This window comes from Suricata suricatta, chromosome 1 (genome assembly GCF_006229205.1).
Source record: "Suricata suricatta isolate VVHF042 chromosome 1, meerkat_22Aug2017_6uvM2_HiC, whole genome shotgun sequence".
NCBI classification, from domain to species: Eukaryota; Metazoa; Chordata; class Mammalia; order Carnivora; family Herpestidae; genus Suricata; species Suricata suricatta.
In genome coordinates this window covers 26960358-26987939 of record NC_043700.1, presented here as the reverse complement: position 1 = coordinate 26987939, position 27582 = coordinate 26960358, and the positions used below count along the sequence as shown (strand labels likewise).

The 27582-nt window shown below is 35.6% G+C and overlaps 1 protein-coding gene across 1 annotated transcript in view; it reads right to left on the bottom strand.

Annotated features, from left to right (window-relative positions):
* WRN (WRN RecQ like helicase) overlaps nt 1-27582 on the bottom strand; it is a 151543-nt gene that overhangs the window by 68557 nt on the left and 55404 nt on the right. The window contains exons 8-17 of the mRNA XM_029935769.1: nt 21349-21463; nt 17559-17985; nt 15190-15270; nt 12973-13108; nt 11381-11456; nt 9780-9847; nt 9381-9489; nt 8773-8841; nt 3802-3884; nt 280-386 (exon numbers count right to left, since the gene is read on the bottom strand). Coding sequence (XP_029791629.1) covers nt 280-386; nt 3802-3884; nt 8773-8841; nt 9381-9489; nt 9780-9847; nt 11381-11456; nt 12973-13108; nt 15190-15270; nt 17559-17985; nt 21349-21463 — 1271 coding nt within the window. The remainder of the gene's footprint in view (nt 1-279; nt 387-3801; nt 3885-8772; nt 8842-9380; nt 9490-9779; nt 9848-11380; nt 11457-12972; nt 13109-15189; nt 15271-17558; nt 17986-21348; nt 21464-27582) is intronic.

Sequence of the window (27582 nt, the reverse complement as noted above, 5' to 3'; positions counted from 1 at the left end):
AAGCCTAAAATATTTATTATCTGGTTCTTTCAGAAAAAGTCTACCAATTTCTGTAGTATTTCTCAATAAATTATATGCCAACCTTAGAAGGGAAGAAGAAAGAATTCTTTCTTTAGGATTCTTAGAAGAAAGTCAGTCAGAATTTTTTTAACTCTTTCCCTGCTTACACCATCCATTTGCCCTTTCATAAAGAAGCCTTCCACCTAGTGACAATTGCCCAATCCTGGACTCTCCGTTGATAAGAACGTCATTTCAAGACACTGCACTGCGCAAGCTTACCATGGGGAGTGCTTCCTTTAGGGAGCCCAAAGTCCTGAATGAATTTCTGAAATCATGTCCCCATTCAGAAACACAGTGAGCCTCATCCACAGCAATGAGTGTGATACCTATAAGAGTGAAAAATATAAAAATGGGGAAAATAAAGTTTAAAAAGAGGCAATAAATTCATCTAAATCAATATCACCTTTACTTTGAATATATAAATATCACAGAAAAAAAATAAATAATTCAAATCAAAGTATTTGGTTCATAGAAAAATATAAGCATAAACGACATCAGATAACACCAATAGTCATTATGAGACTAGAGGACGGGAGACACATGGATAAAGGCATATGGGTAAAAGAAGGAAACATTGATTCAAACAACATTATTTATTGGATTTCAGCTTTCTTCATTATCCCTCAAAGAAATGAATTACTTACTATTACTTTGTCCTCAAAACTATCACTCATGAACCACTTGCAATGATAGGGTCTTAAAAAAGAAGAGCTGCTTTCCCCCCCGTCTCTTTGGTAATACTTTCAATACTATCAAAAGAGACAGAAAGAGCACATTCCTACGGAGATGAAGCACCTCATTGTCCATGACTGATCACATATCAGACTGCAGAGAGTTGCTTTGAAATGCCAATATTGGGAGACAGGATGACATCCACATTTTCTATTATAAGATGGTAAGAACTAAATCTCGGTACGTCCCAAGTAGGTAAAAAGGAACACGATTCGTTCTCCTTTCCCCTAGCAACCTCTCCACTCTGCTCCCCACCACACACCCACACTGAAACAGAATCAATAGTGTGTAGTAATGCATTTCAGAAACGGGATGTGTTGTATAGCCATCTATTAAAATGTCTTTGGATATCTCAAAGTAATGATAGTAGTGCTTTCACCTTCCATTACCAAATTAATACTTCAGCCAAAAATAATTTTGTCCTTCATTACTTGATACTTATTTGAGTATTAATCATTTTCTGCCATTAGGAGGGTGATTACAAATAGGTGTTCTAGAGTCAGACTACCTGGATGTAGAGCCTGGCTCCAGCACTAACATTTGTATTACCTTAAACAAGTTACTTAAGCTTCTGATTGTCAATTTCCCACAAATAAAAGGTAGATAATAATAGTACCTAACATTTTTTACTTAATCTGAAGATTAAATTAGATCATTCACATAAAATGCTAAGACAGGACCTAGCATAAAAGCTCAATTAAAAACAAAACAAAAAACAAAACACTAAACTAAATGCCCACTATGATCCAAACACTTTTCTAGGAAAAGATCAATAAAATGTACTCTGTAACCTTGAAAAGCTCACAATTCTACAAGAAAAGACAGACGAGCAAATAAACAATTACAGTGCACTGAGATTACCAAGTAACAATAGACATGAAAGAAAAAACAAAACAATAAACCTACTAAATATGAATACAAGCTGATTAGTATCAAAATTCTCTGGCTGCTACTGCATAGTTGGGAAAAACTCAATGTTACCACTAATTTTGGCTTTAGAAACTAAATGACCAGATTTTAAATTAAGTAAGTTAAAACAAATATGATGGCTTTTACAGGTTTGATTACCTCTTAACGGAGCTGAAATTTGTCCCTTACCATTAGTTTTAACAAGTTTTGCTACCTTTCACGTTATTTTTTTAAATGTTTATTTTTGAGAGAGAGAGAGAGAGAGAGAGTGGGAGAGAGTGGGAGAAGGGCACAGAGGAGACAGAGTCCCAAGCAGACTCCATGCCTTCAGCATAGAGGCCGATGCAGGGCTCCAACTCACAAACCATGAGATGCTGACCTGAGCCAAAACCAAGAGTCAGATGCTTAACCAACTGAGCCACCCAGGCGCCCCACTAATTTTTACTTTAAATTTGTAAGTCCAAGTGTCTGCCCAAGTCCTATACATATTTCATTTTGGCTTATCTGTCACTCAAGCCTTATTTCTAAAGTCAAAAGACAATTACAAGTATGTTTGGTTTTAAGGAGTCTCCATATAAAATTATGTTTGCTGCTTCTGTTACATACGCATACTACTTAAATAATGTAACATAAAAAGCATAAATCTGATTAGCTAAATGTCAGACTGTTGTACAAACAGAATTCTGAGTAGATTCACTTTTGCAAGCATTTTACAATTTCCTGCAAACTAAAGCCAAAGAAAAATCTTTCAAAAAGAATTTACCCCCTTTGGTTTAACATTGAGAGTCAGCCAAAAAGAGCATTTTCATCCATCCTATGCAGAGTAATCTGCTCTAATGACTGCAGTGTTCATAATTTAATCCATTACAAAAAGTAAAAATAGAGAATTAGAACTAGTTGTCAAAGGATCTAAGCAAAATTTTAAGCTAATAACTAATTAACTCTATCACAGAAAGAAAGCACATATTAAAATGGAACAAAACATATCCAGCTCACCATGAACATAGATCCTAGCTTTTGCTATAAAATCATAAAATTCCTATACCTAGGGTACTTAGGCTTACTCTGAAGTGTCATATCCTTAAGAATTTCACACAACTGAATAGGAGACACAGCAAATTTGTTTTCCATTAAAGGCAAAAATATGCCAATAAGGGACACAATATTGACAATATATCTTTGATAACGTATTTAATCAAATGTCAGCTTCTTCCCTCATTCTTTTGTTGGGATTTAATGCATACTAAAAAGATACAAACTTGTTATCATATTGTTACAAAAATTATTAAATGCATTTCTACAATTATTGATCTTTTCCTAGAAAAGTGTTTGGATCATAGTGGGCATTTAGTAACTGTAATAGTTTAGTGTTTTGTTTTGGTTTTTGTGTTTTTTTAAACAAATATTTTTTCACGTTCATTCATTTTTTTGAGACACAGAGAGAGTCAGAGCGTGAGCAGAGGAGGGGCAGAGACAGAGGGAGACACAGATTCCGAAGCAGGCTCCAGGCTCTGAGTCTGACGCGGGGCTCGAATCCACCAACAGTGAGATCATGACCTGAGCCGAAGTCAGACGTCCAACCAACTGAGCCACCCAGGCGCCCCTTTTTGTTTTGTTCTTAATTGAGCTATTATGCTAGACTCTGTCTTAGCATTTTATGTGAATTACCTAATTTAATCTTCAGAGTAAGTAAAAAATGTTAGGTACTATTATTATCTACCTTTTACTTGAGGGAAATTGACAACCAGAAGCTTAAGTAACGTGTTTAAGGTAATACAAATGTTGTGCTGGAGCCAGGCTCTACATGCAGGTAGTCTGACTCTAGAACACCTGTGTGTAATCACCCTCCTAATGGATGTCTAACAGAAGAAAAGAGATCTATAAACAGGCAATTATAATACAGAAGCCTAATTTTTATGACAGAAGGAATTATAGGTACATAGAATAAGACAGGGAAGACACAAAAAGTCAGAGATTTCCTGGAGGAAATAATGTTTGAAATAAACTTTAACAGAAGTGAAATCCATTACCCATCCATATACTTAACTTTAAAGGATAACTAAATTAAATAAACACTTATAGAAAGATCCAACTACTTACCAATATTAGCCTCAAGGTGCTGGAGGAGGCTCAAGTTACCTGAACAGAATTCTGGAGTTAAATACACAATCCAATATTTGCCTCTGTAAAATAAACAAACAAAAAAAGAAATAGAAAAGGAAATATACAATAAAGAAAATAATCATCTAATGAATTACAACTTAAAACCATAATACCTGACAAATTCTTAAATAATATACCACTCAAAACTAAATGAATGTTACATACGCTTGTATATATCCACATATATTAGTTCTCTGATTCCACTTTAATACATCAAAACAAAAAGTGGCAAGAGTGCTCAGGAAGTACTCAGCATTAAGGTGACACTAGCAGCTGGGTCCTCATTTCTAGCAGTCTAGCCCTAAAACTATAGTGTTGGAGCCAGATGGTCAAGCCTACGGTAAACCTCTATGTGTTAGCATTCCAACCACATGCATCCTCTCTCTTGGAGAACTACAACCCATTACCCTACAACCGACTCCCTCCCCATTAGTAAACTCATAGTGCCCATGTTTCTCCTATGTATTTTGCTCTCTTCCCTAAATATATCTTCTTGGGCCAGGGTTCAGCACTGTATCAATGTCCCATCAATTGGTCTCTATCCTAGAATCTGGGATTCCAACCAGGGACCAGTCTCTGCAAATGACAAGACCTGTGTAAGATGTGAAAAAATTATGCCCTGCAGCTCAGTCTTCTCTATCTTATGACTAGAAAAGCAAAAATGCTGATCTCCCACAAGAGAAAAATGAGGAAGACACAAAGAGGCTATGGATAAAAAGAAAGCCCTATTGTATTTTTGACACCCCATTCAAAATCTCTTCCTAAGAGTTGGCTAATTTGTGTTCAGTGTGACCCTATACCCTTAATATAAAATTCGTTATTTGCTTAAGGTAGCATGACTTTTTTCTATTCTGGGCAGACAGAATCCTAAGTAGACAATGTTTGTAATAAAGTTTAAGTCTAGGGCATTTAAAATATATAGTCTCCTTTTCATTCTACTATGTGAAGACATAAAGTTAAATAGAACAAAAACTTAATTTCCTACATAAAAAAAAACATTAAAATATCTCATCTACTATGTGCTAGGCCTGGTGCTTTCATGAGGAATTAGAAACAGAACAATTAGGAACAAAATAGATATGTTTTTAATCTCATGAAATTAATTCAATATTCTAATTAACATAGGAAAACAGTATAAATAACAAGTTCTGATGTCAGCCTGCCCAACGTCTGAATCTCATTGTATTTCTTACAAGCTAAGCCATCTTAACTTCAGTGTGCCTCAGTTTTTTCAGTGTAATATAGTAATAATAATTATAAAGACAACTAATTCAACAGGTATCCACACTGAAGGTAAACCCAATCAAATTCCAGCTGCCATTTGGGTTGAAAAGGTAATTTTGAAATACTTATGGAGTGCTCACTTTGGCAGTACGTATACTAAAATACTTATAGAAATACAAGGGACCTACAAAAGACAAAAAACTTTGACATAAAAGAACAAAATAGAAGGCTTGTGCTACCTGATTTCAAGGCTTATTACAAAGCTACAGTAATCAAGACACCAATCCAGACAGGCAAAGAGATTGATAGAACAGAGAACAAGACTGTAGGAAAAGACCCACATATATGTAGTCATTTTGTTTCTGACAAAGGTAGAAAGGCAATTCAGTGGAGAAAGAATAGTATCTTCCACAAATGGAGCTGGAACCAATTGGAGATATCCTTAGAGAAAATAAGTTGTAATCAGGAACTGGTACAATACACAAAGTTTACATTAAATGGTAATAGACCTAAATTAAAACTTAAAACCGTAACACTTTTAGGAGAAAATATAAAAGAAAGTCTTTGTGATCCTGAGTGGGGCAAAGGTTTCTTAGCTTCCACACCAAAGGCAAAATCCATAAAAGCACACACTGACAGGCTGGACTTCAAAATGAAAAACTGCTGCTCTTCCCAACAGTTCAGAGAACAACAAGAGAAGTCACAAACTAGAAATGTTTGCATATGCCAAATAAAGAATTTGTATTCAGAATATATAAATGATTACCAAAACTGAGTAAGAGAAAAACCGACAATAAAGAATGGGCAAAATATGTAAATAGACACTTCCTCCAAGAAGATCTACAGATGGCAAATATGATGGCAAATAAGCATATGAAAAGATGTTCGAATTCATTAGTCATTAAAGAGCTGCAAAGTAAAGACACACTGAGATTCTGCTCGAATGGCTAAAATTAAGACTGGCCATACCAAGCAATGGCAGAGAGGAGGAGGGATTAAAACTCTCATACCCAGCTGGTGGGACTATAAAATGGTACAGTCACTCTGAACAAAGGCTGGCAGTTTCCTAAAAAGTCAACACAGAGTTACCTATGACCCAGCAATTCCACTCATACGCATATACACAAAGCATGAAAACATATCTTCATATAAAAACCTACACACTAATGTTTATGTTGCAATTATTCATAGCAGCCAGAAGTGGAAACAACCTAAATGCCCATCATTAATGAATGGTTGAACAAAGTATGTTACGTCTGTACAATGGATTCTTCATCCAAAGAAAAGAAATAAAATACTGACAATTAATGGTACGTGAAAGAAGCCAGACACAAAATGCCACATCCTGTTGGAGTCCATTTATATGAAATGTCCAGAATATGCAAATCACAGAAACAGAAAGCAGATTAGTGGTTTGAAGAGGTGTTGTGGGGGAAGGGGGGAAGGGAATGGACACTGGGGGGTGACTGCTTAATGGATACTGAGGTTTTTTGGAGGAATGAAAATGTTCTGGAATTAGATAGATGGTTAGATGGTTGCAAAATATGTGAATGTACTAAAAGCCACTGAACTGTATACCTTTAAAATGGTTAAAATGATGATGATTATGTAAATTTATCTCAATCAGAAAAATATATTCACCACATGATCCAGTGATTCCACTCCTTGGTTTATACCAACGAACGCATATGAACACATACCAATGAACACATATGTCCATACAGAGACTTGCATACAAATGTTCAGGGCAGCTTTATTTGTGACAGCCCAAAACTGGAAACAATGCAAATGTCTATCAACAGTTGAACAGATAAAACAAATTATGACAGCACCCATATGATGTAATCTAGTCAGCAATAAAATAGGAATGAACTGTTGATACGTGTAACAGCATGGATGAGTCTCAAAGTAATTATGCTGTGTGATTTAAATCAGACAAAACGTGAGCACATAGCATATGACTAGTTCTGTTCATGTGCAGTTTTAGAAGACATAAGCTAATCTAGAGTGACAGAGAGCAGATCAGGAGTTAGCTACCTGGTGAGTGGGGTAAAGAAGGTAGGAATACGTGAAAGGAATGTGTTACAGAGGGTGTAAGTAAACACTGAGGATGACGGATAAAGGGTCAGCATCTGGATTGCAGTGATGGTTTTGTGGGTATTTATATGGCAAACTCACCAAATTATACATTTTAAGTATGTAAAAATGATTGTACATCAATTATATCTCAATAAATATGGGTATTAAAGTAATATAAACAAAGGTAATTTAAAATGTTTAAAAAGAAAGAAAATGCATGTTCAAAAAAAATTTTATAGGAATGTTCACAGCAGCTTTATTAGTTATAGCCCCAAACTACAAATAGCTTAGGCATCTACTGTTGAGGAAATGAAAGAGCAAACTGTGGTATTTTCATATGCTGACATTTCATTCTGATATATCAAAAAAACTATAGATACGTGCAACAGCAAAAAGGATTCTCAAAACATTTTGCTGAATGAGAGAAACCTTACATGAAAGTTTTTATTGTATGAATCCATTTATATGAAGTTCTAGAACAGAACAAAAAGTATGGTAGAAACAAAATTAGATAGTGGTTTGTTTTAGAATGGAGATAGAATGAAAAACAGACTAGGAAGACACATGAAGGAACTTCCTAGAATGACAGTAATATTCTATATCATGATAGGGGATTGGGTTATACATATGTATGCATTTATCAAAACTCAGTAAATCCTGGGATGCCTGGGTGGCTCAGTTGGTTGAGTATCCGGCTTCGGCTCAGGTCATGATCTCACGGTTCGTGGGGTTCGAGCCCCGCATCGGGCCCTGTGCTGACAGCTCAGAGCCTGGAGCCTGATTTGGATCCTGTGTCTCCCTCTCTCTCTGACTCTCCCCTGCTCGAGCTGCCTCTCTCTGTCTCTCAAAAATAAATAAAAAACATTGAAAAAAATTTTTAAAACTCATTAAATCCATGTGTATATGTGTGTATATCAGTAAGATATATAATTGCTAATACACACACATATTTTTGTGTGTATGCAAGAATTTTTTTTAACATGTATTTATTTTTGAGAGAGAGTCAGAGATACAGCATGAGTAGGGGAGGGATGGAGAGAAAAGGAAGCACAAATCCAAAGCAGGCTCCAGGCTCTGAGCTGTCAGCACAGAGCCCGATGCAGGGCTCGAACTCACAGACCGTGAGATCATGACCTGAGCCGAAGTCGGACGCTCAACCAACTGAGCAACCCAGGCGCCCCTTGAGATTTTATTCTTGTTATAAATTATGCCATGATAGGACTAGTGGGGCAAGAGATCTAAAATCCAGTCCCTGCTCGGCCATGAATTCATTGAGTGACTTGAAGCAAATTACTTGCTCTGGGCCTCAACATTCTCATCTGTAAAAATGAGACAAAACTAGATACATACTCTTCTACTTCTTTCAAAACCAAAATTTTACAATTCTAAGACTACAATGCTTAATTCACAGTCTGAGAACTATAACAAACAGATTTAAGTTTTAAAGATTTTCAAAATTATCAGTTCTGCAAATGTACTATAAAACAAAGTACTTTTTTTAATCAGGAATATTCTGTCCATACATATGTAAAATTTTTTGTGTATGAAATTCTCTCACATATCATAGACACAACCACATAATCAGAAACCATATAAGTTACTCACAATTTAACATCCTCTAGAACATTTTTTGACTGTGCTGATCCCAGAAAACAAGCTGGAATGTTGGACATTCTATAAGAAGAAAAACAAATATGCTGGAGCTATATACACATTACAAATATCAGATTCATTCTTAAGGAATAAAGAAATATAATGATGAAGACTCCTATCCTTTGCAATCCTCACTCTTTTTATAACTCGCTAATTTAATAAATTCCTTCAACGGCTATTATTAGAAACAAGTTGTTAAGGCAAGTTTTCAAAAAGATGGTCAGCCCATGTTAAAGAGGTTTAAAATGTTTCTGTAACTAAAAACTAGACTTTCATGTATACACTTCATACCAAGCTAAAGAGCAAGGGTAACCGAAAGAGAAAAGAATTTTGAGATATGGATGTAAACTGGTTTAGAGTTTGCCATTACACAAATTTTTATCGGGGCCATCTGGTAGCTTTGGATTACAGAGAACTCAAGAAAGAAGGTATGGCCTTCCACCAAAGGGTCATTTATCACTAATAGAGTAACATTCACAGAAATGTGCTACTGGGACCTATATTGTAACACACAGGATAGATTACACGTTTCCTTCGAGGAAGAAAAAAAAAGCCATTACTTAAGCTGGAGCACTTGGTCTTCCATCAGAGAAATAAGAGGAGAGATGACAAGGCCAATCTTGCCGGCATACACGGGCGGGTACTGGAAGCACAGACTCTTTCCATACCCTGGAAACAAAAACAACACACTTATGGAATGAAAATAAAGCCTTGGTACTTTGATTTCTTCTTACAACATGGTTGGGGGAGATGAACAATCACTACTAACATCCTCTTATCCTCCTAAGAGCTAATTCATGCACAAATTTGAACATCTAATCTCAGATCACTCTCTTCTGAATTTTAAGCCATTTGCATTTGCACTTGCATATTTTGAGAGTTTAGTGAAAGATTACGCCCTGCCAAACCTTTAAGTCTGATATTTTAGACGACTACATTATTGCTTGAGTACAGCTTACCAGTTGCCATCACAACAACATTATCTCTTCTTTCTTCTAGTACAGAATGAATCACCTTCCACTGAACCCTGGAGGGTAAAAAGCAAAATGTCTTTTTGTTTTCCTAACAAGAAACCCAAGGACAAGCTGAAACCTGTTTAATTTTTTCACTCCCTCCAATTGAATTTCTTTTATATTTTTGAGCTTCAATCCAAAAAAATGTATAAATCCTGGAACTTTAAAACAAAGAGCCCCACGTGGTCAAGCTCCCATTCAAGCTGACTTCACAACTACGAGTTTCAACTGGGTTATGCATTAAATTTCATGACATATATCTAAAGTATAAAGTAAATTCTAAGCTTCGGACTAGAAATCCAGGAGAATTATTATTGATTTAAAATAAATAAAAGAAGTGCCCCGGGGGCAAGGACTGCCTGAGAAGGGGAGTAAGGGAACTTTCTGGAGCGATTATAATGTTCCATATTTGACTGAAGGGTTAGGCTACATGAGTGTTTGCCTGTACACTTAAGATGTGCAAATGCATACTTAAGGTTTGACCATTTCCTTATGTAAATTTTACATCAAAAGAAATAAACCATAAATATTTAACCATAGTTAATGATTTATATGCTCAAGTATTTAAGGAGACATGTAATGATGTTCACAATTTACCTTAAGATGTATTTTTAAAATTGGATAGATTAAGGAACGGACGTTGATAGATGAATATGTGATAAAGCAGGGGTAGTAAAATGTTGAATAGACAGGTATGCATAGTAAAAAAAAATTCTTTCAACTTTACTTTATCTTTGAAAATTTTTTAAATAAAATGTTGAGGGAAAAATCAATAGGAAAGGTGATCTTCTGAGGTGCTGATAATGACCTATTTTTTCTTATGTGAGTGCTGGTTACACTGGGTGCTAGTTGGTGAAAATTCATTCACCTGTACATTCATGTGTGCTCTTCTGTATGCAGGACATAGTTTAATTAAAAAAAAAAAAAAAAAAAAAAAAACACTTAAGATCAAAGAAAAAAGGAAAGAAATGCCTCCATAGGTTAAATTTTAAAGTCCCAGAACAGGAAAAATCTAGTCTAGATTTTTACATTCTTATTAGCTGTATTCAAATTTACTTGTTCCTTATCTCATTTTTATTCATCTCCTACTAATACTTGTAAATGTGCCCCCTTAGACATAAATACATTTGAATATATTAAAACTACTAAGATGATCACTGTTCTTTCAACTGTTGTCTTCTGAATTTCCATGATGTCAGCATGCTTTGGGCAGTAAAGTATACAAAACAGACACACAGATACTTATTTAATGAAAAACAAGTCAGTGTTAATTTAGATTAATGTATTAATGTATTTAAAACTAGTTTCTACACAGAACTTTCTATGGTAAAGAAAACCATTTCCCTCTCTTACAAAAACAATTCATAGATATGAATTTTATATAAAAATTATTTTAAAATAACTTTGTAGTCACATAAAATACAGGGTGGAATGTATAAACAACAATGGAGTTGTGCTATTACTTCTAAACTGATGGATTATTTGCCAGTTTTCCTTTGTGTAAAAAATTATGAATATGCAATTTAATTAACTGAGATTATACTCACGGCTTAAAACTGGAATGGCCAAAGTACTTCTTGAGGAAATTAATTTGCGTTGCATTAGGTCCTGGTAATGAATGGTCTTAAAATAAAAATAAAATGGCATTTATGTTAAAATACAAGTGATAGGGAATAAAGTTTTTAGTTCATTGGATTCTTTTAAAGAATTGGGGGGGGGCGCCTGGGGGGCTTAGTTGGGTAGGAGTCTGACTTTGGCCCAGGTCATGATCTCACAGTTTGTGAGTCTGAGCCCTGCATCAGCAGCCTGGAGCCTGCTTCGGATTCTGTGTGTCTCCCTCACTCTCTACCCCTTTGCCACTCTTTCTCTCTTTCTCTCTCTCTCAAAAATAAATAGATATTAAAAAAAAAAGAATATAGTGATAAATAGCAAAGATTACTGTTTTCTGTCTTTTAAATCCAACTAATTTGGCCCTCTGGGTGCCAGTCATGACTCCAGCTAAACACTTTGATTATTACCTAATACTAAGGATTAGAACTGTGTGATTCTACTACAACGTGGTTCACATTTTGCCAAAACTATAAGAAAGCAATGTTTTGGAATTTGCTATAGTTCTAAAACCTAACATGTAGACCCAGCCACCACAAGCAACGTACCAATGCAAATTTCATAATACAACCAACTTTCAATTAATAGTAATCAGAAATTATACAGTCACAAATAAAATCCAGAGATAAAATTAAATCTTCATTTTAGTTACCATTCCACCAAATCTCTGACCAAAACTTTAACTGCCTAGCACGATGGAGTGACATTAACTTTTACTCAACTGATTTTTATTTTCTACTCAGTTGAACAGTTCATGAGTGGCCAAGAAAAAGCAAAACAAAGAATCAAGACCATTCACCTATAAACAAATGAAAATTTATTATTATACTTCTCAGCTTTAACAATTCTAAATAGAGAACTAAACTGATGTGAAGATACTAACGCCTTGACTTAATACAAGAAAACAAAGAGAATAACATTTTTTTTGAACAACTTCATATACTTTCCATATACAATATTTATTTTAATTTTCTTAGACTATTAACATTGATGACTCTAACTCTAGAATGTTCTACTTCATGAGAAGACCCCATGGTTTGCCATAATGAATTCTGTTACTCACACTTGAATAACAGGTCACTTCACAGATTCCTTACAATGGATGGCATACACAGTGTGAACTTTAGTCTGTTTTTTTGCTATCTGACATTGTGCCACTTGTTCTAAGTAATAAATTCCTGAAGAACAGACACTATACTAATGCCTTTAATGCTAATGTTTAACATAAGTAATTAATTAAGGATGCTTATTAATGATTTCCTATTATTTTGACAAAATATAATATTCGGTAAAAGTTTCACATTACCCTGTGCGCCAAATAACACAGCCCTTCTACCACTCCACTTTCATAAAAAGTAAGATTATGCTTTTCAAACACCAAAGCACTAAGGGACTTAATGACAAGTTTTTAGGACCTTGTTAATTATATGCACTAAATGCTTGCCTCCAAAGTGTTTAAAAACTGGACCCTAAAGCAGAGTCAACAGTAGGTATCAGAGGTAAGTCACTGCACACGTATTACAGGGCTTACCTTCATCATCATCTTCTTCTTCTTCAATAGTTTCAAGCTCATCTTCATCTTCAGAAGGAACATCCAGATTTCTTTCCATTTTTATGCCTTTTGAATGAATTGGATCTGCCGTGCCACTATTTAGATTTTCTAAAGACTGAAAGTTTAAAAGAAACCTTAGAAGCAAAACCATTGACAGTGTCGTATCTTTTTCACCAAACACAAAAGGAGTATTATTAACAGAACCTACAATTTTGTTCAAAGCTAACAGATGTGCAAACACTATCACAAAAGAACATGTGTGCTCTGGTTTAAATATGTACTCAAGAGTGGTTTCTAAGGCACAAGGCCAAAGATGGAATACTTCCAGCATAAACAGGGTTCATTAATAGCATAGAATGAACTGTCTGTGGGGAAAGTTATCAATTTTTGAATAAAATTTGAATTTAAAACTTTTCTTCTGGGATGCCTGGGTGGCTCGGTTGGTTAAGCATACTACTCTTGATTTTGGCTCTGGTCATGATCTCCGGGTTTGTGGGATTGAGACCGGAAGCAGGCTCCATGCTTGAGATTCTCTCTCCCTCTCTCTCAAAATAAATAAATAAAGTTTTTAAAAAACTTTAACTTTTTTCCTTTATCACATTTCAATATTTTCAATTGCCAAGAGGTAAATGTAGGTTTGACTGTTACTTTAGGAGTTTCTCCATATCATGTGTCAGCATAACATTTAAACAATAAACAAACAATAAATGTATTTTTTGTGAATTATATAAATGTGTTTATGCGAATTATGAAAACAACAATAAAAGATTTAATAACTTTAGGAAAAGAATATTACAAATGTGAAATAAAGCTGCTCTTTATTTTGGCTTGACAATATTGGATTTGCTCCCCCAAATGAAGATTATCTATTTAAAGAATGTTAGGATATTTCAAAATTGTTTCATCTATACAGTTTTTTGGTTTTTGTTTTTGTTTTTTTTTTTATACTGAGAGGTGACAGGAAGATTTATTAAACCACAGTTCTCATTTTCTCTTTTTATTAAACTTTCCACTTAATATATCTGACCTTAATAGCTCTTTAAAAAGTGTATTCATTTCAGGCCTGGAAAAGAAAAATAGTGATTCTGTTCCTGATTCTTTATTCAAGTCTACAAATAGACTTAGAAAAGCATTTTGAAAATAACTTTCTCTCACATGTGCATCCAGATTGCCTTCTAAGAGGTTCAATATACAATTTAAGATTGTGGAAGTCTCCAAGCATCCTCTAATTGTGCTACTTGAACAGCATTCCGCAGAAAAATGGTTAATCAATAAAGGAGTATGATTTAGTATTTACATTCTATTATTGCTATTAGCTAATATTTATTAAACACTTAAGAAATGCCAGGCTCTATACTAAGCTCTTCACAAATGACACCTTAAATAATAGTTACAGCTGTTAACTGAGTATCAAAAAGACAAAGAAACTTGCCCAAAGTCACACAGCAAATAAATGGAGAAGCTGGGATTCGAACCCACATTCCCAACCACTACCCACTACTCTGGCTCAAAATTAAAGAATCAGGACCCTAAACTCATTTCATTTAAAAAAACAAATCACATCAATCTAAAGATGAGGAATAAAAGATACATCTAATGATGTACTTATGTGTTTTTCTTCATTTTCAATTAATTTGGATAAATTTAAGCTTTTCTTTTTTATTGTCCCTCCTTAGTTCATACCTGACAATGAAACTGGAGGTTGGGGTGAAGTGATGGGAAATATAGACTTATAATTGTAAAATAGTATTTTCAACTTTGATAACAAAATAGGGTAAATGAAACAACTTAAAACATTAGAAAGTTATATGTAATAAATACACCCATGGTAAATTAGACCAAAGGAAGTAAAGAGTAATATTGAATAAATAACAACAGAACTTCCAAATAAAAGGGGATACACGTGGATGGATGGGAAGAAAAAGAAATCTATTTCAACAGCAGAGGGCAAAATCACTACCCACACTCCAGTAAAAGATTTAAAAGAACTGACCTGAGAGAAATATGTTTTCTAATATGTAAAAATTAGTGTACTAATACTAAAACATTAAGATGTAAAGAAATATGAAATGGAAAAACCTAAAAACCTAAGTGATTGTAATCACATGTGGGGGAACATTTAAAATTAGGTAATGTTTTACTCTTAAATTCCTTTTTTAAGGAACTGGAAGTAAATTTCCATAATTTCAAACATACCTTAATCATCTCTAGTTCTAAATCTTCATCACTTTCAATTACGTAAGACAGATCCTCTTCATTATCCTTGGAAGATAAATCCTTAAAAAAAAATAGTATTTCAAACATTAATTTTCCAATGTAATTAACTCAATACCCTGTTTTCTACAAAATAAAGTTATTATACATGAGATAGCTTTAGACAACTTCCTCTTCTTTTCTAATAGATAAATTTATTAAACATGACACATACGACACATAGATAGAAAGGGAAAGAGGATGGTAAAGGAGAGAAAGAAGGAATAATAAACAAATACAAAGAAAGAAACAAAGAGCCAAAGAAAAGGAGAAAGAAATATAATCAGAAAGATAGACAAGACAGACAAGCATTTGAAATAATCCCTCCCCAAGCTAAAAGTGAGTACAAAGTGACACATTCAATAATGGCTAAACAATGTCAAACTGTGTTTCCCTACTTGCGTACTCGAACCTCTTTACAATGTTGAAAAATTCTATTCTATTCTATTCCAGGATCAACAGTTGTTCTTTTATATCCACTGATTTTAAGAGCTCACAAAAAGCCACTAAGACTGTAATAATATTCTTAAAGTAATCACTTTTACAAACAATATCGACATATAGTTGAAAAAGTGTCAGATAAGTTATTTATTCATAAATTGCCAATGTCTGGATGTGAGGAAACATTACAATAATTTGCCAATCCCCAGGAAGCAAGTGTCCAACAGTATGGGAACCTGCACAGAAGAAATGTAGAAGGACCAAAAAAAGTCTAATCTTTAAATTGGAAGTAGGAAAAGGAAGCATAGCCATAATCAACCTGCAAAAATTAAGTCTTAAAAAAGGATTTTAAAATAAGTTTTATAGAAAGAAAAAAAGTCTTTTACTATTTTACCCTTTTAAATAGTCTTCAATGAATAAATAAAAAATTACTAATGATTATTACACAATAAGGATATAAGAATGGTAATAATTGGGGTAAAAGACGACAGTGAGATCATTAAATTTGATACTTTGATATTATTTTATGAAATCTATCATCTTAAAATGTATAGCTAATAAGAAATTTCCAAAAAGTTAAAGGTTGGTGTAGACATTAGCAAAAGATATTTCCTAAAAAGGGAATCATTTTACAAGTGGTTGGTGGGAGAATAGCTTGAAAACTTTTTTTTTCATTTTTTTGAGGGGGGGGAGGAATGGCAAGTGCGTGCACATTAAAAGGGAGAGAGAGAATCTTAAGCGGGCTCCGTGCCCAGCGTAGAGCCTCACATCGGGCTTGATCTCACAACCAAGATATCACAACCTGTGCTGAAATCAAGAGGTGGACATTTAACCAACTGAGCCACCCAGGCGCCCCTTGAAAATCACTTTAAATTAAAATGCATTAGTATACTGGTAGAAGTGATTACTAATATAACTACCAAATACAGAAGTTCTCAAATACTAAGACTTTGATTGCCATTAGAAAACTGAAAAGAGAAATAACCTTATTAAGTGACTTTGAAATTTAATTTTAAGAACTTAAAACTTCATTATCACAAAATAAAATGAATAAAATTCTACCAAATATGGACATCATAGGTAATTTCCTAAACTAATGAAAAACAAATGCAAAAGTATAGGCTGTATGAGGTCTCTTTTTATGGTTTGTCTTTACAATAAAAGAAACACAAAGATTTCTTTAATACAACTTCATTATTTCAAAAAATATCCTTAACTTAGCCAGGAGAAAAACATTATCTCACAAATTAATCAGATCAGAACTTAATAAGAAATCTAAACATGAAATTGACAGAGAATATAGAATGTTTACAATATATTAAGAAAAAAACAGGTCACAGACTCTCCGGATGCCAGGAAAGGGTAGTGTCAAGCAAAAATATCAGTTTATTAGAAACCCTCTTATAACAGCAAGTTAAAAAATCTGTATGAGGAAATAAAACTACTTCCAAAATCAAGTTTGGAAGAGTAAACACTAGTAGGTCTGTATGACATCTACGAAGATATAGAGGTATCTAGTATATAAAAATCAGGAGAAATGCTAATAGCAAAGTACAGCAAACACGTACTGACACCTTAAAATCTTTTCATTCTAAGACATAAGTTATTATCCCCAGTCAAAAGCAGCAAACTAGATCTGTTTTGTCAAATTCAGCTTTTTGTTTTGTTAGTAAAGTTTTACTTGAAATGCAAACAAGCTCATGTGTTCATTTCTATCTATAGTTGCTTTCACATTAAACTGGCTGAGCTGAATAGTTACAGCAGGAACCTGTGGTCTGCAAAGCCTAAAATGCTTCCTATCTGTCCTTTTACAGAAAAAAATCAGCAACCCCCTAGTAATGAATGAAAACTGTTTTCTCTTTTTTTAATACCTCAGGAGATCTGCAAGTAACTTCATTAAGAACTTTTTCCTGAGCCTGCTGCTCCAAAATCTGTAGTTCATATTCTGTAATATCTAATGACTTCCAACAAATTCTTTCTGTGTTCTCTCTCAACTTATCGTCTTCTTCTTTTCCTTCTTCAAGCCCATCTTCTCTCTGTTTTACTTCATTTCCAAGTACATTTTCCTCATCGTGTTTAATTAAATAATCAAGCGTTGTGTCCCATGTCTCATCTTTAACTTCAGTAAAAATTCTATGTTCTCCAAATTGTTTCTGTTGTGCTTCATCAGCAGCTGAATCTTCCATTGGTGATAAGTGAAAATTAGTGCTGGGCCTCAGTTCAGTTTCGGTTGAACCAAATATCATCTTCCTCAGTGAATACAGATTTTCTGAAATGTCATTTAATAGTGTAGAAATCCTAAAAAAATTAAGAAAAGGTCATTCAACTTTAACTGCAATAACTATGAGTCGTTAATGTTCTTTAATACGCACAAGTTTTCTAACCAACCAATTGGATTAATTATTAGGGAGTCTCTGTTCCCTAATAACTACTACACTATCTGCTTATAGCTGTGGGGTACTCTCTAGTACTTAAGGCATTTCCGTATTTAACTTGACACGTACTAAGCAAACATGCTAATATGCTTGTTGACTAAGTGTCAATAGTGTTTAGTCCCAAGCTAGTTATGCCAGTTATACTTTCTGTGGCAGTTAATTTAATGAAATGTAAGTCAAATCACTGATACATAACCATCAAAAAAAAGTTTTTAAGTTGAACATGCCAAAAGATGCAAGTTTCCTTTAAAAAAAAAAAAAAAAAGTTCTGTTTCATTAACTATAGCCAAACAACCAAAAAAGTTTGGAGGAGAAATCTTAAAAACTCCTAGAACTCTGCGTTCAGAATGTTTCAAGTGTCTTAAGTTTTCACTCCCATCGCAGATGATACATCCTGGGTGTGCCTTGCATAAGGAACAGCAAAGCGCACTCCTGCATTTAATGAAAAGGCTATGACGAATAAGAAAAGACTGGGAAACAAATATATACTAATATGTTAAATTTAAAAAATTTTTATGATCCTGTGTCTTAATTTTTTCAATATGCTGACCAATTACTAGTCCCAACTGTAACACATAAAACTGTTTATGTTATAATTAAAAAATTATGCTGTTCTGCATGTTCAATAATCACAAAACTAGACACAATCTTTGGAAAAGGAAAAAGTCTTCCCATCAATTGGCATAAAACAAGTAAGAAAATATGGAGAAGTTGTATATGAATAAATATGATATGAATGTCTTTTTTTAAGGTTATTTATTTGTTTTGACAGAACACAAGCAGGGGAGGGGCAGAGAGAAGAGAGAGAATCCCAAGCAACCCCCATGCCACCAGCATGGAGCCCAATAAGGGCTTGAACTCATGAACCATGAGATCATGACCTGAGCCAAATTCAGACAATTAACCGGCTAAGCCACTCAGGCTCCCCTAGAGTGTAAAATGAGACATATTATCTTGTCTGATGGTTATAGGGTTTATTAAGACAGTTTTAGTTACTTCAGAAAAGTGGAAGTTAGAGGGAGAAAAAAGAGCATATACAAAGAGACATTTTTACTATTTAATTAACACTATTGTTTAGCTCTGCTAATTCTTCTGTATTGAAATTAATACTTAATAAAATCTGACATGGCTTAAAGTTTTATATTGATGATCTGAATAAAAGTTTGGTGATTTATGGGAATAAACTCACAAAAATGCTGAGTTGTTTCCTGATTTTTTTTTTTCCAGGCTAAAAATAGCCCAAAACTTGGGCTCAAACTTAAGTTGACAAGTCTACTTGTACATGATACAAACAAAATCAAAATTAGAGTCAAAACCTAAAAACTCACTAATTCTAACATTCTAAAACTGTTCAAATCTTACAGAGAACAGTTAGCATTGTACTCAGGTATTCAAGTATGAGAACTGCACGTGAACAGGTAGGAGAAACAGATATGTGACACCATTTAATTGTTAAATGCATGGTAGTGTTATAACATACAAATACAGCAACAGCGACATACAGACTGACAAGACTATAAGCGCTTATTTATTCTGTGCTAACATCAGAGAATGGCATGTCTCAGGTGAGGTAACTATTTACTTTAACAAATATCAAAGGCTGTCTTCTTCAGTAAGGCATAATATACCCTTCCTTCTTTCTTAGGACTGTTATTATGCATATTAGTGCCCTATAGAAAGCCTCAGCACCCAACAGAATGCCAAGGACATGAGAGCAATAAAAGAGATATATAATGAATTTAAATCAACAACTAAAGTATTGTACAATTCAATACCTTCCAGGTCTACTGAACCATAAAGTTGTCCCCTTCTGTAACAAAACTCAAAACTATTTTTAAAGATCTCACTTCTAATTTTTATAGCTTTGTCCACTCTTTGACAGACTGCCAGCTTTAACTTCCAGATGTGGTCATGTGCGTACCCTTCCTTATCCAGACCTGGTTCTCACTTTAACTGGATATCCAAGCTTATCAAATTGTATCTATTAACAAAAAGCAAATAGGCTCTTAATGGGCCTCATGCACTCCACTGAAAATGCACTTAAGTGAGTTTGAATTCATAGTTAGGGCATGTATTTTGGCATTCAGAGGCCTTTCTTGCTCCACCTTGGTTCTGAGGTGTAATTTGGGAAGTTGGGTATTATGCAGACTTCTTACAAAGAACCTACAATAAGAAATGTAACTAGTCCTTGCTTGACACTGAAACTTGACAAGATCTTTCTTTACTAAAAGTGAATCCAGTATTTCCCATTCTCATGTTTTAAGAACATTTATGTAGCCTTGTTATTACAAAGCAAAGTATTAACAAGACATAATTTACATTTAAAAGATAGTCTAACTGCTAGAACAAAAATCTGAAATACATGTAAATATCATGTAAACATTGGTTATTTTTCATTCATGGAGGGGAAAATGTAAAATTGAATATGAAATGGCTCTACTGGTACCTATTCCCATTGGACAGTTAGGTCTTTCAGAAATTCTCAGTTACATAAACACCACTAAAACAAACTAGGGGGAAAAAGGACTTTGAAGAAAGAGCTGAATATTTTGAAATATCAGAATCAACATCGATCACAAGTCTCATTGCCAAAAAAGACATTAACATTGCATTTTGTCAAAATCAGAATTCTTTTTCAACTAACTGCTTGACATTTCTACAAAGTATTTTTGCCTCAATCTTATATCCCTACATTGTAATCATTCAGTGTTCGGGAGCATCCATGGTGTTAGAGGCAGTCAGTCAGCAATTAAGGCTCCCACAAGGCCTGGTCCCTGAAAGAGCCTGAATGCCTTTTGTTCTAACAGTGTCCTAATTAGGTAGAATTCCTACTTAATAATCAGATAAAAACCAGAAAAATAAAGCGACTAAATAGAAAAATTGTTTTCATTTATACATTTTAGGTGACTAAACTGTAAACATAATTAAATGAAAGAGGCCCATAAACAAAAGAAAAAGACAACATTGAATCTAAAATATTTTCTTTTCTGTGAACTTCTGAATTTTTACTTTGTTTCATAAAACATCCTACAAAGCAGACAGAAAAGCCTTAAGCTTTTTGATCTGCAATTTAACAACTGAAAAGATATTTCTCAAATTTACAGATCAGTCTGTATGCATGTATTCAGCAAATTTCTATGAATCTACCTTAATGAACAGTAACTCTTTATAAATAGGAAGGTGCAGTAAGAACAAACACAATTGGTAAAAACAGATAATATTTAACCTCTGTGGATCTTCCAATTTTTGCACAGTGTCAGGAAGACGCTTAGCCAGATCCATCATTTCCTCAGATATTGAAGTCAATTGTTTCTTCACATCACTGGGTAGCATTTCTTCTTCTGGAAAAAGAAGAATCAATGTTAATTTTCAAACCACAAAGCAGAGACATTTATTTAAACAGTGTAAGGGCTCACATTTTCCTCTTCTTTCTGTGAGTTCCAACAAAAGGACTTTCTTATCCTATCTCCACACATCACCTCAGTCACTTTACATCCCTTTCAAACTTTTACTACTTAAGTTGTAGAATAAATTCCAAATGATCTATATTCATACATGTTACAAGTGGTTATCAACCCGATCAGAAGAAGGTAGAAATGAGAGCCTGAACCCATCTACACTATTTCAAGATCAGAAATCAGCATAACACCGTGTGGGCTTATGAAAAATAGTTTGGTAAACATAACCTTAGCCAACAGCCATTCCTCATTTCCCTGGTTATCAGCCAGGACCAAAATAAAATAAAAAGCCTTTCCAATCAGCAATCATCTTCCAAACTCTCGGCTTCATTCTACCTGGGACAACATTCCCAATCAACGCCACACCTGCCCTCCTTTCCCAAGCCCTTCCTGCTTAGACTTTCTTACACTTCCTCCCCATCTTCTCTTGTCAAGGAGCCAAGCTCCTCTGAGGCATGTGACATAGGATTACACCATCTGCTATTACTCCTGCTTGCTGTACCTTGTGACCTCAAAATCACAACCTTTCATCCACTGAAGGTGTTAATGCCTGGGGTTCATGGTCTGTATGCATGTATTCAGCAAATTTCTATGAATCTACCTTAATGAACAGTAATCTACCTTATGAAGAGTACTACTGCTGTGGTAATTCCTAGTGATTTTAACACTCACAGATGCTCCACCTAAAAGTGCAGTCTTCCCAGGGCACTGATCCTTCCACTCCCAACAATCCTTTCCTCACCTGACCTCAGCCGCCCATTCCTACAGTCATTTGACCTTATAATTGCCAATGAAGTCACTACTTCCAAACTCTAATTGTGAGCATTCCACCTTCCACACACCAGCACGCTGGCTTTCTTTCCAGAATGCCAATACAAGTGTTCTTTCACACTTGCAGAACCATATTTTCTTTACACACTATCCTTCCCACCTGCATTCCCAACCTTGTCTTCTTTTTCCTTTCTCACCCCTTTTATAGTAATCATTCGCCTGTTTCGGCTCTCACCTCTTTTGCTCCCTCCACCCTCCATGGTACTTATCTAGGAAAGCCCGTACCCTAATTAAACCCAGTTGCTGGGGTTTTTTGTTTTTTGTTTTTACCTCCTTGATGCCTATACTCAAAGAGTTGAATAAAAGAAAATAAAACCCAGCCATGATGACTCAGCTTGCTTTAAATTCATAACACAAATCTCCACTGAACCCTCAAGTAAATGACTGTTAATTATTCTACATTTCCCAGTCTCCTATTATCAAGATGACCATTTCATACCCCTTTCTCTCCAAGCCTCCAACATCTGCTTGCCCCTCCTTTTGCTCAGGGAACAACTTCACCTCTCATTACGCTAAGAAAATAGAAAAAGAAAACAATCTCATCTGCCCACCCCCATCTGCTAATGAGTCTGGTATTCACAGAACTTCTCTTATTTATAACAAAATTCTATGAAAGAGTTGTCCACACACAGTCTCCAATTTTCGACTCCTATTATCTCGTAAGCAGTCTCTAACCAAGCCTCCACCCCAACCTGTATAGTACAGCTGCTTTGGGAAAGGTTCCTGGTCTCCACACTGTCAAGTCTAATTGTTGGGTCTAGTTCCTCACCGCCCTCAAAACTCAGAGGTATTTAAAACAGCTGGTAACTTCTTCTTCCTTATAAACATATTCTTCACTTGGCTTCCAGACACTACCCCTCTTTCCCTCTGTCCACCCTTACCGCCCTTCTCCGTTCCTCTTTGCTGCTCCCTCCTCCTCTTCCTGATCTCTAAATGTGCGTGTGCCCTTGACATCAATATTTAGGCTTCCTCTCTATTCAATCTCTATTTCATCTTATCTCATTTCACTACTTTAACTGAACTCAAGTCACACTTCCAACTGCAGTATCTTCTTGGATATCAATAAGCATCTAAAACATAGCATATCCTAAACTGTAATCTGGAATTTTCTCACCCAAGCTTACTCTTCCTATGACCTTCCCACAATAACTGATCCTTCCATTCACTCAACTGATCCAATGAAAATATCTTAATTGTCCTCTCAGTCTCCACATCTCACCTGTTACAGAGAATTCATTGGCAAATCCTTCACAATGTATGCCTTCAAACCATATACACAACCCACCACTTCCCACCATCTCTACTGCTACCAGCCTAATCCAAACAATTGTCATCTCCTGCTAGGACTATTATAGCAGCCTAGTAGACTTCCCTGCCTAATCACTTGCCCTTTTATATATCAGCCCCCTCATAAAAAAAAAAAAAAAAAAAAAAAAACCTTCTAAATTAAAATTTAAGCATATCATTCTCCTGCTCCAAACCCTCTCAGGGGTTCCCATCACTCTACTTTGTATTTCTTAATTCATAAAATATGCATCCACCACCTCTAAGGTCCTAAAGGATCTGGCCCAAGCTACTTTTCTAGCCTCATTTCCTACCACTCTCACCCTTACTCGTTTCACTTCAGTTATCCTCATCGGTCCTTTTTTTTTTTTTGAGAGAGCAAGAAAGAGAGAGAGGGCACAAGTAAGCTAGGGGCAGAGAGAGAGAATTTCATGAGGGGCAGAGACAGGATGAGAGAAGTGGGCCTCACCTAGGGCCAGTGTTTTAGCCGAAGTGGGGCTCATATTCACCTGAAGTGGGACTCAGGCTCACAGGATGTGGGACTTGAGCTCACGAACTGTGAGATCAGGATCTGAGCCGAACTCAGATGCTTAACGACAACATATCCTTGTGGTTCCTTAAATAAGGCAAGCAATCACCCTCAGACACTTAGCTCTTTCCCCGAAGACTGCTACATTCTTCCCTCAGATATCCACATGGCTCATTCCCTCATTTCTGTGAAGTAAAGTGAAGGCTTGGTCTCATGTGTTCAGTGCATTTTCCCCACCAACTGGAACTGTACCTGACCCATAATAAACACCAATCAAATATGTAATATGAGCGAATGAATATCCCCTTTCCAAACCAATCTTCTAAACAAAGTTGTTTACACATGCTTCCTCATGTTCCTTAGATCTAATAACTCCTCCATCCTCTCTCACGTTAATATGATTTCCATTCCCATCATTCTGCTTGTGCTATGGTTTAGCACTTTCTAGTTACCAAAGCCTGGGGACCTTTTTCTGTTTTAGCAGCACATGGCACAAATAACTACTCTCTCCCTGGAATACTCTTTTGTCACCCAGGACACCAAAGCTGCCGGAGTAAAAAAAAGTTACAAACAATTGCCATGTTGCCAAGTGATTAATTCTAAATCCTCCAATTTCTCAAACTCTCAGCAGAATGTAAAACAGTTGATGATAGCTCCTCCTACTTAAAACATGCTCTTCGCTGGGTGTTCTGCACATCAAACCTCCTAATCTCCTCCTCTGTCTATGGCAAGTCCTTCACTGTCCCCTCCACCATGCAAACAGTATATAACACTGAGAGTTCCTCAAAATTCTTAGTCCCAGTTCTTTATCTCTCTCAATTCTTCATCTCTAACTAAAACTATCCTCTGAGATACAGCCTGGCTATGTAAGGGCCGCCCACACCTGCTAGCTCACTGCCCTCCGCCCTTTAAGACATCTACTATCAGCTGTGTGACTCCTCAGCTCCAAATCTTGCTCCTTCTCTTCAATGGTTTTCATCCCTGTCGCTCATGCCAACAACATAGGAATGGTCCTTGATACATGGCTCTTATCGTCACACCGAATTCTGCTGATTCTACTGCTCTATTAAGTGTGTTTTTAATCTACGTCCTTCTCTCCATCCTCAATACAACCATCCGAGCCAGGCCACCACCTCCTTCCCCTTGGATTGCTCTTGCAGCCTCCTAGCAAGTTTTCCCACTATGACCCTTGCCCTCCCACAATCCATTTTCTACTCTAGAGCCCAAATTATTCTTTTTTTTTAATGTAATTCATGCCACTCTTCTGTTTAAAACTCTCAATAATTCTTAGGAGGAAATGTAAACTCCTACTGTAAACATGGTCTATCTGCTCCCCTTGTTCTGCTGCCCCTTCATCCCTCACTCCGTCACACTTGACAGCTCACCATAGTGAACTACTTTCAGTTGCCTATAGACACTATGATCTCTTTCTGCACCTGCTATTCCCTGTGCCTGTGACACTTTTCCTCTACTCTTCAGCTCTCTAACTCCTGTTCCTATTTCAGGGCTTCCGGAAACATCGCTCTCTCCAGGAAACACTGCAATACTTCCACATATGCATTCGACAGCTCTGCTACGTGCTAACCAAAGTGCCTTGTTTTTTCACATCCCAAGACTTCTCTTCCTATACTGCAACTGCCTTTTTTTTTTTTTCGTTCATCTCTATATCCCCTAAAAAGTGTAGGTTTCCCTCTCAGGAAGCAGATCGTAACTGTCTTGCTCACTACTGTATCCCCACATCATCAAGTGGTCAACAATTCTTAATGAATAAGTGCATTTTTACCTGCTATATCGTTTAGTGTCTATTAGCTACCATCCAGGGATAAGCTAATGTTTTAACAGTGAGAAACAATGTACAAATATCCTTTTATCTCCTGATGTTATAATCCACTTTAATTCTTAAAAAAGAAGAAGAAACACCATCCTATAACCAAAAGGTGTCATTTGAAAGTATCATCTATAAGTATACCGGGGAACTTAAAGGACGATAAGGCTGATAACTCTGGCTTCATAATAGGAAGGCAGGGAGGGAGAAAAAAGAAAGAGTAGTAATCTTCATTACAATTCAGTAGGATCTTTGTCAAAACAGTTCACCTCAGATGTCACAAGATAGGCACACATATAATGCAATAAAGAATAAAAGTGAGGGTCAAAGAATGCAGCATTGCAATGATATAAATATATGTTACTTAAGAAATATCTTACACACTTCTTGGAAACATTTTAATTGGAGACAAAATTGGAAGAAGCATTACCAGCAAGTAATTCTGCAAACCACAGAATCAAAAAACCATGAATCCCCTCTGTTGGGTTGAACTGTGAAGATTTAAATCAGTTCTATATTGTTCACCACATCACCTTCAAAACATATCATGTGCTCAGCTAATCAAGATAATTTCTAGCCACAGTATCTTTGGCTATAAAGAGTCAGCAAGCACTCATCAGAAGTGGCTTTCCGGGAAAAGAAAAAGCGTCAGGAGTCTTCTACCTTCATAGGTAAAGAAGGAGGGTCTACCACAGAGGATATGGATCCATTCTCAATGGCAAATATAAAGAGTACCATATGATTTTAATGTGTTTCTTTTTAATTCTTAGAGACAGTACGAGCAGGTGAGGGGCAGAGCGAAAGAGGGACACAGAATCTGAAGATAGGCTCCAGGCTATCAGCACAGAGCCTGACACGGGGCTCGAACCCAAAAACCATGAGATCATGACCTGAGCCTAAGTCGGTCGCCCAACCAACTGAGCCACCCAGGGACCCCTCAAGAGTACCATATAATTTTAAATAAGGAGGTTATGCCATCTCTTTAAGCTTATTTAACAAAAATCACTATTTTAATTAACACCTTAAACACAACTATTTTAAATCTCCAAAGAAGCTACAAGAATAGGAATAATAACTCTATATAAATCAATATAGGTGCTTTGAATATTCCATCTCTATCATCTACATTTCAAACATGGAGAACCATGTAAATCTCAAGTCATGTGGCACAGATTCCCCTTTGGCTTCTGTGACATAGATGCCCACCTCTTCCCTCTCTGCACGTAGGTCTGCTATTGCTGATCTATCCAGACGTCTGAGAAAAGCATTGAAGTTGAACAAAATGGCCACTCTTTTGGGAGAAACACAACGGTTATCCTACTCTAGAGAAAATTTAGAAATTTAAACCAGGACACTACAAAGTAACTGGTACACTTTAAATATTTATAGCAAGGATGTATCATCTCCAGACTGGGAGATAACTGGCTGTATCACTGATATTATCAAAGCCACAAAGCCCCAGCTAAAGAAGCCTAATGAAGTGCAATGTGACAAGGTGGCAAATGCTTAAACTCTAATCCCTGGCCAGACAGA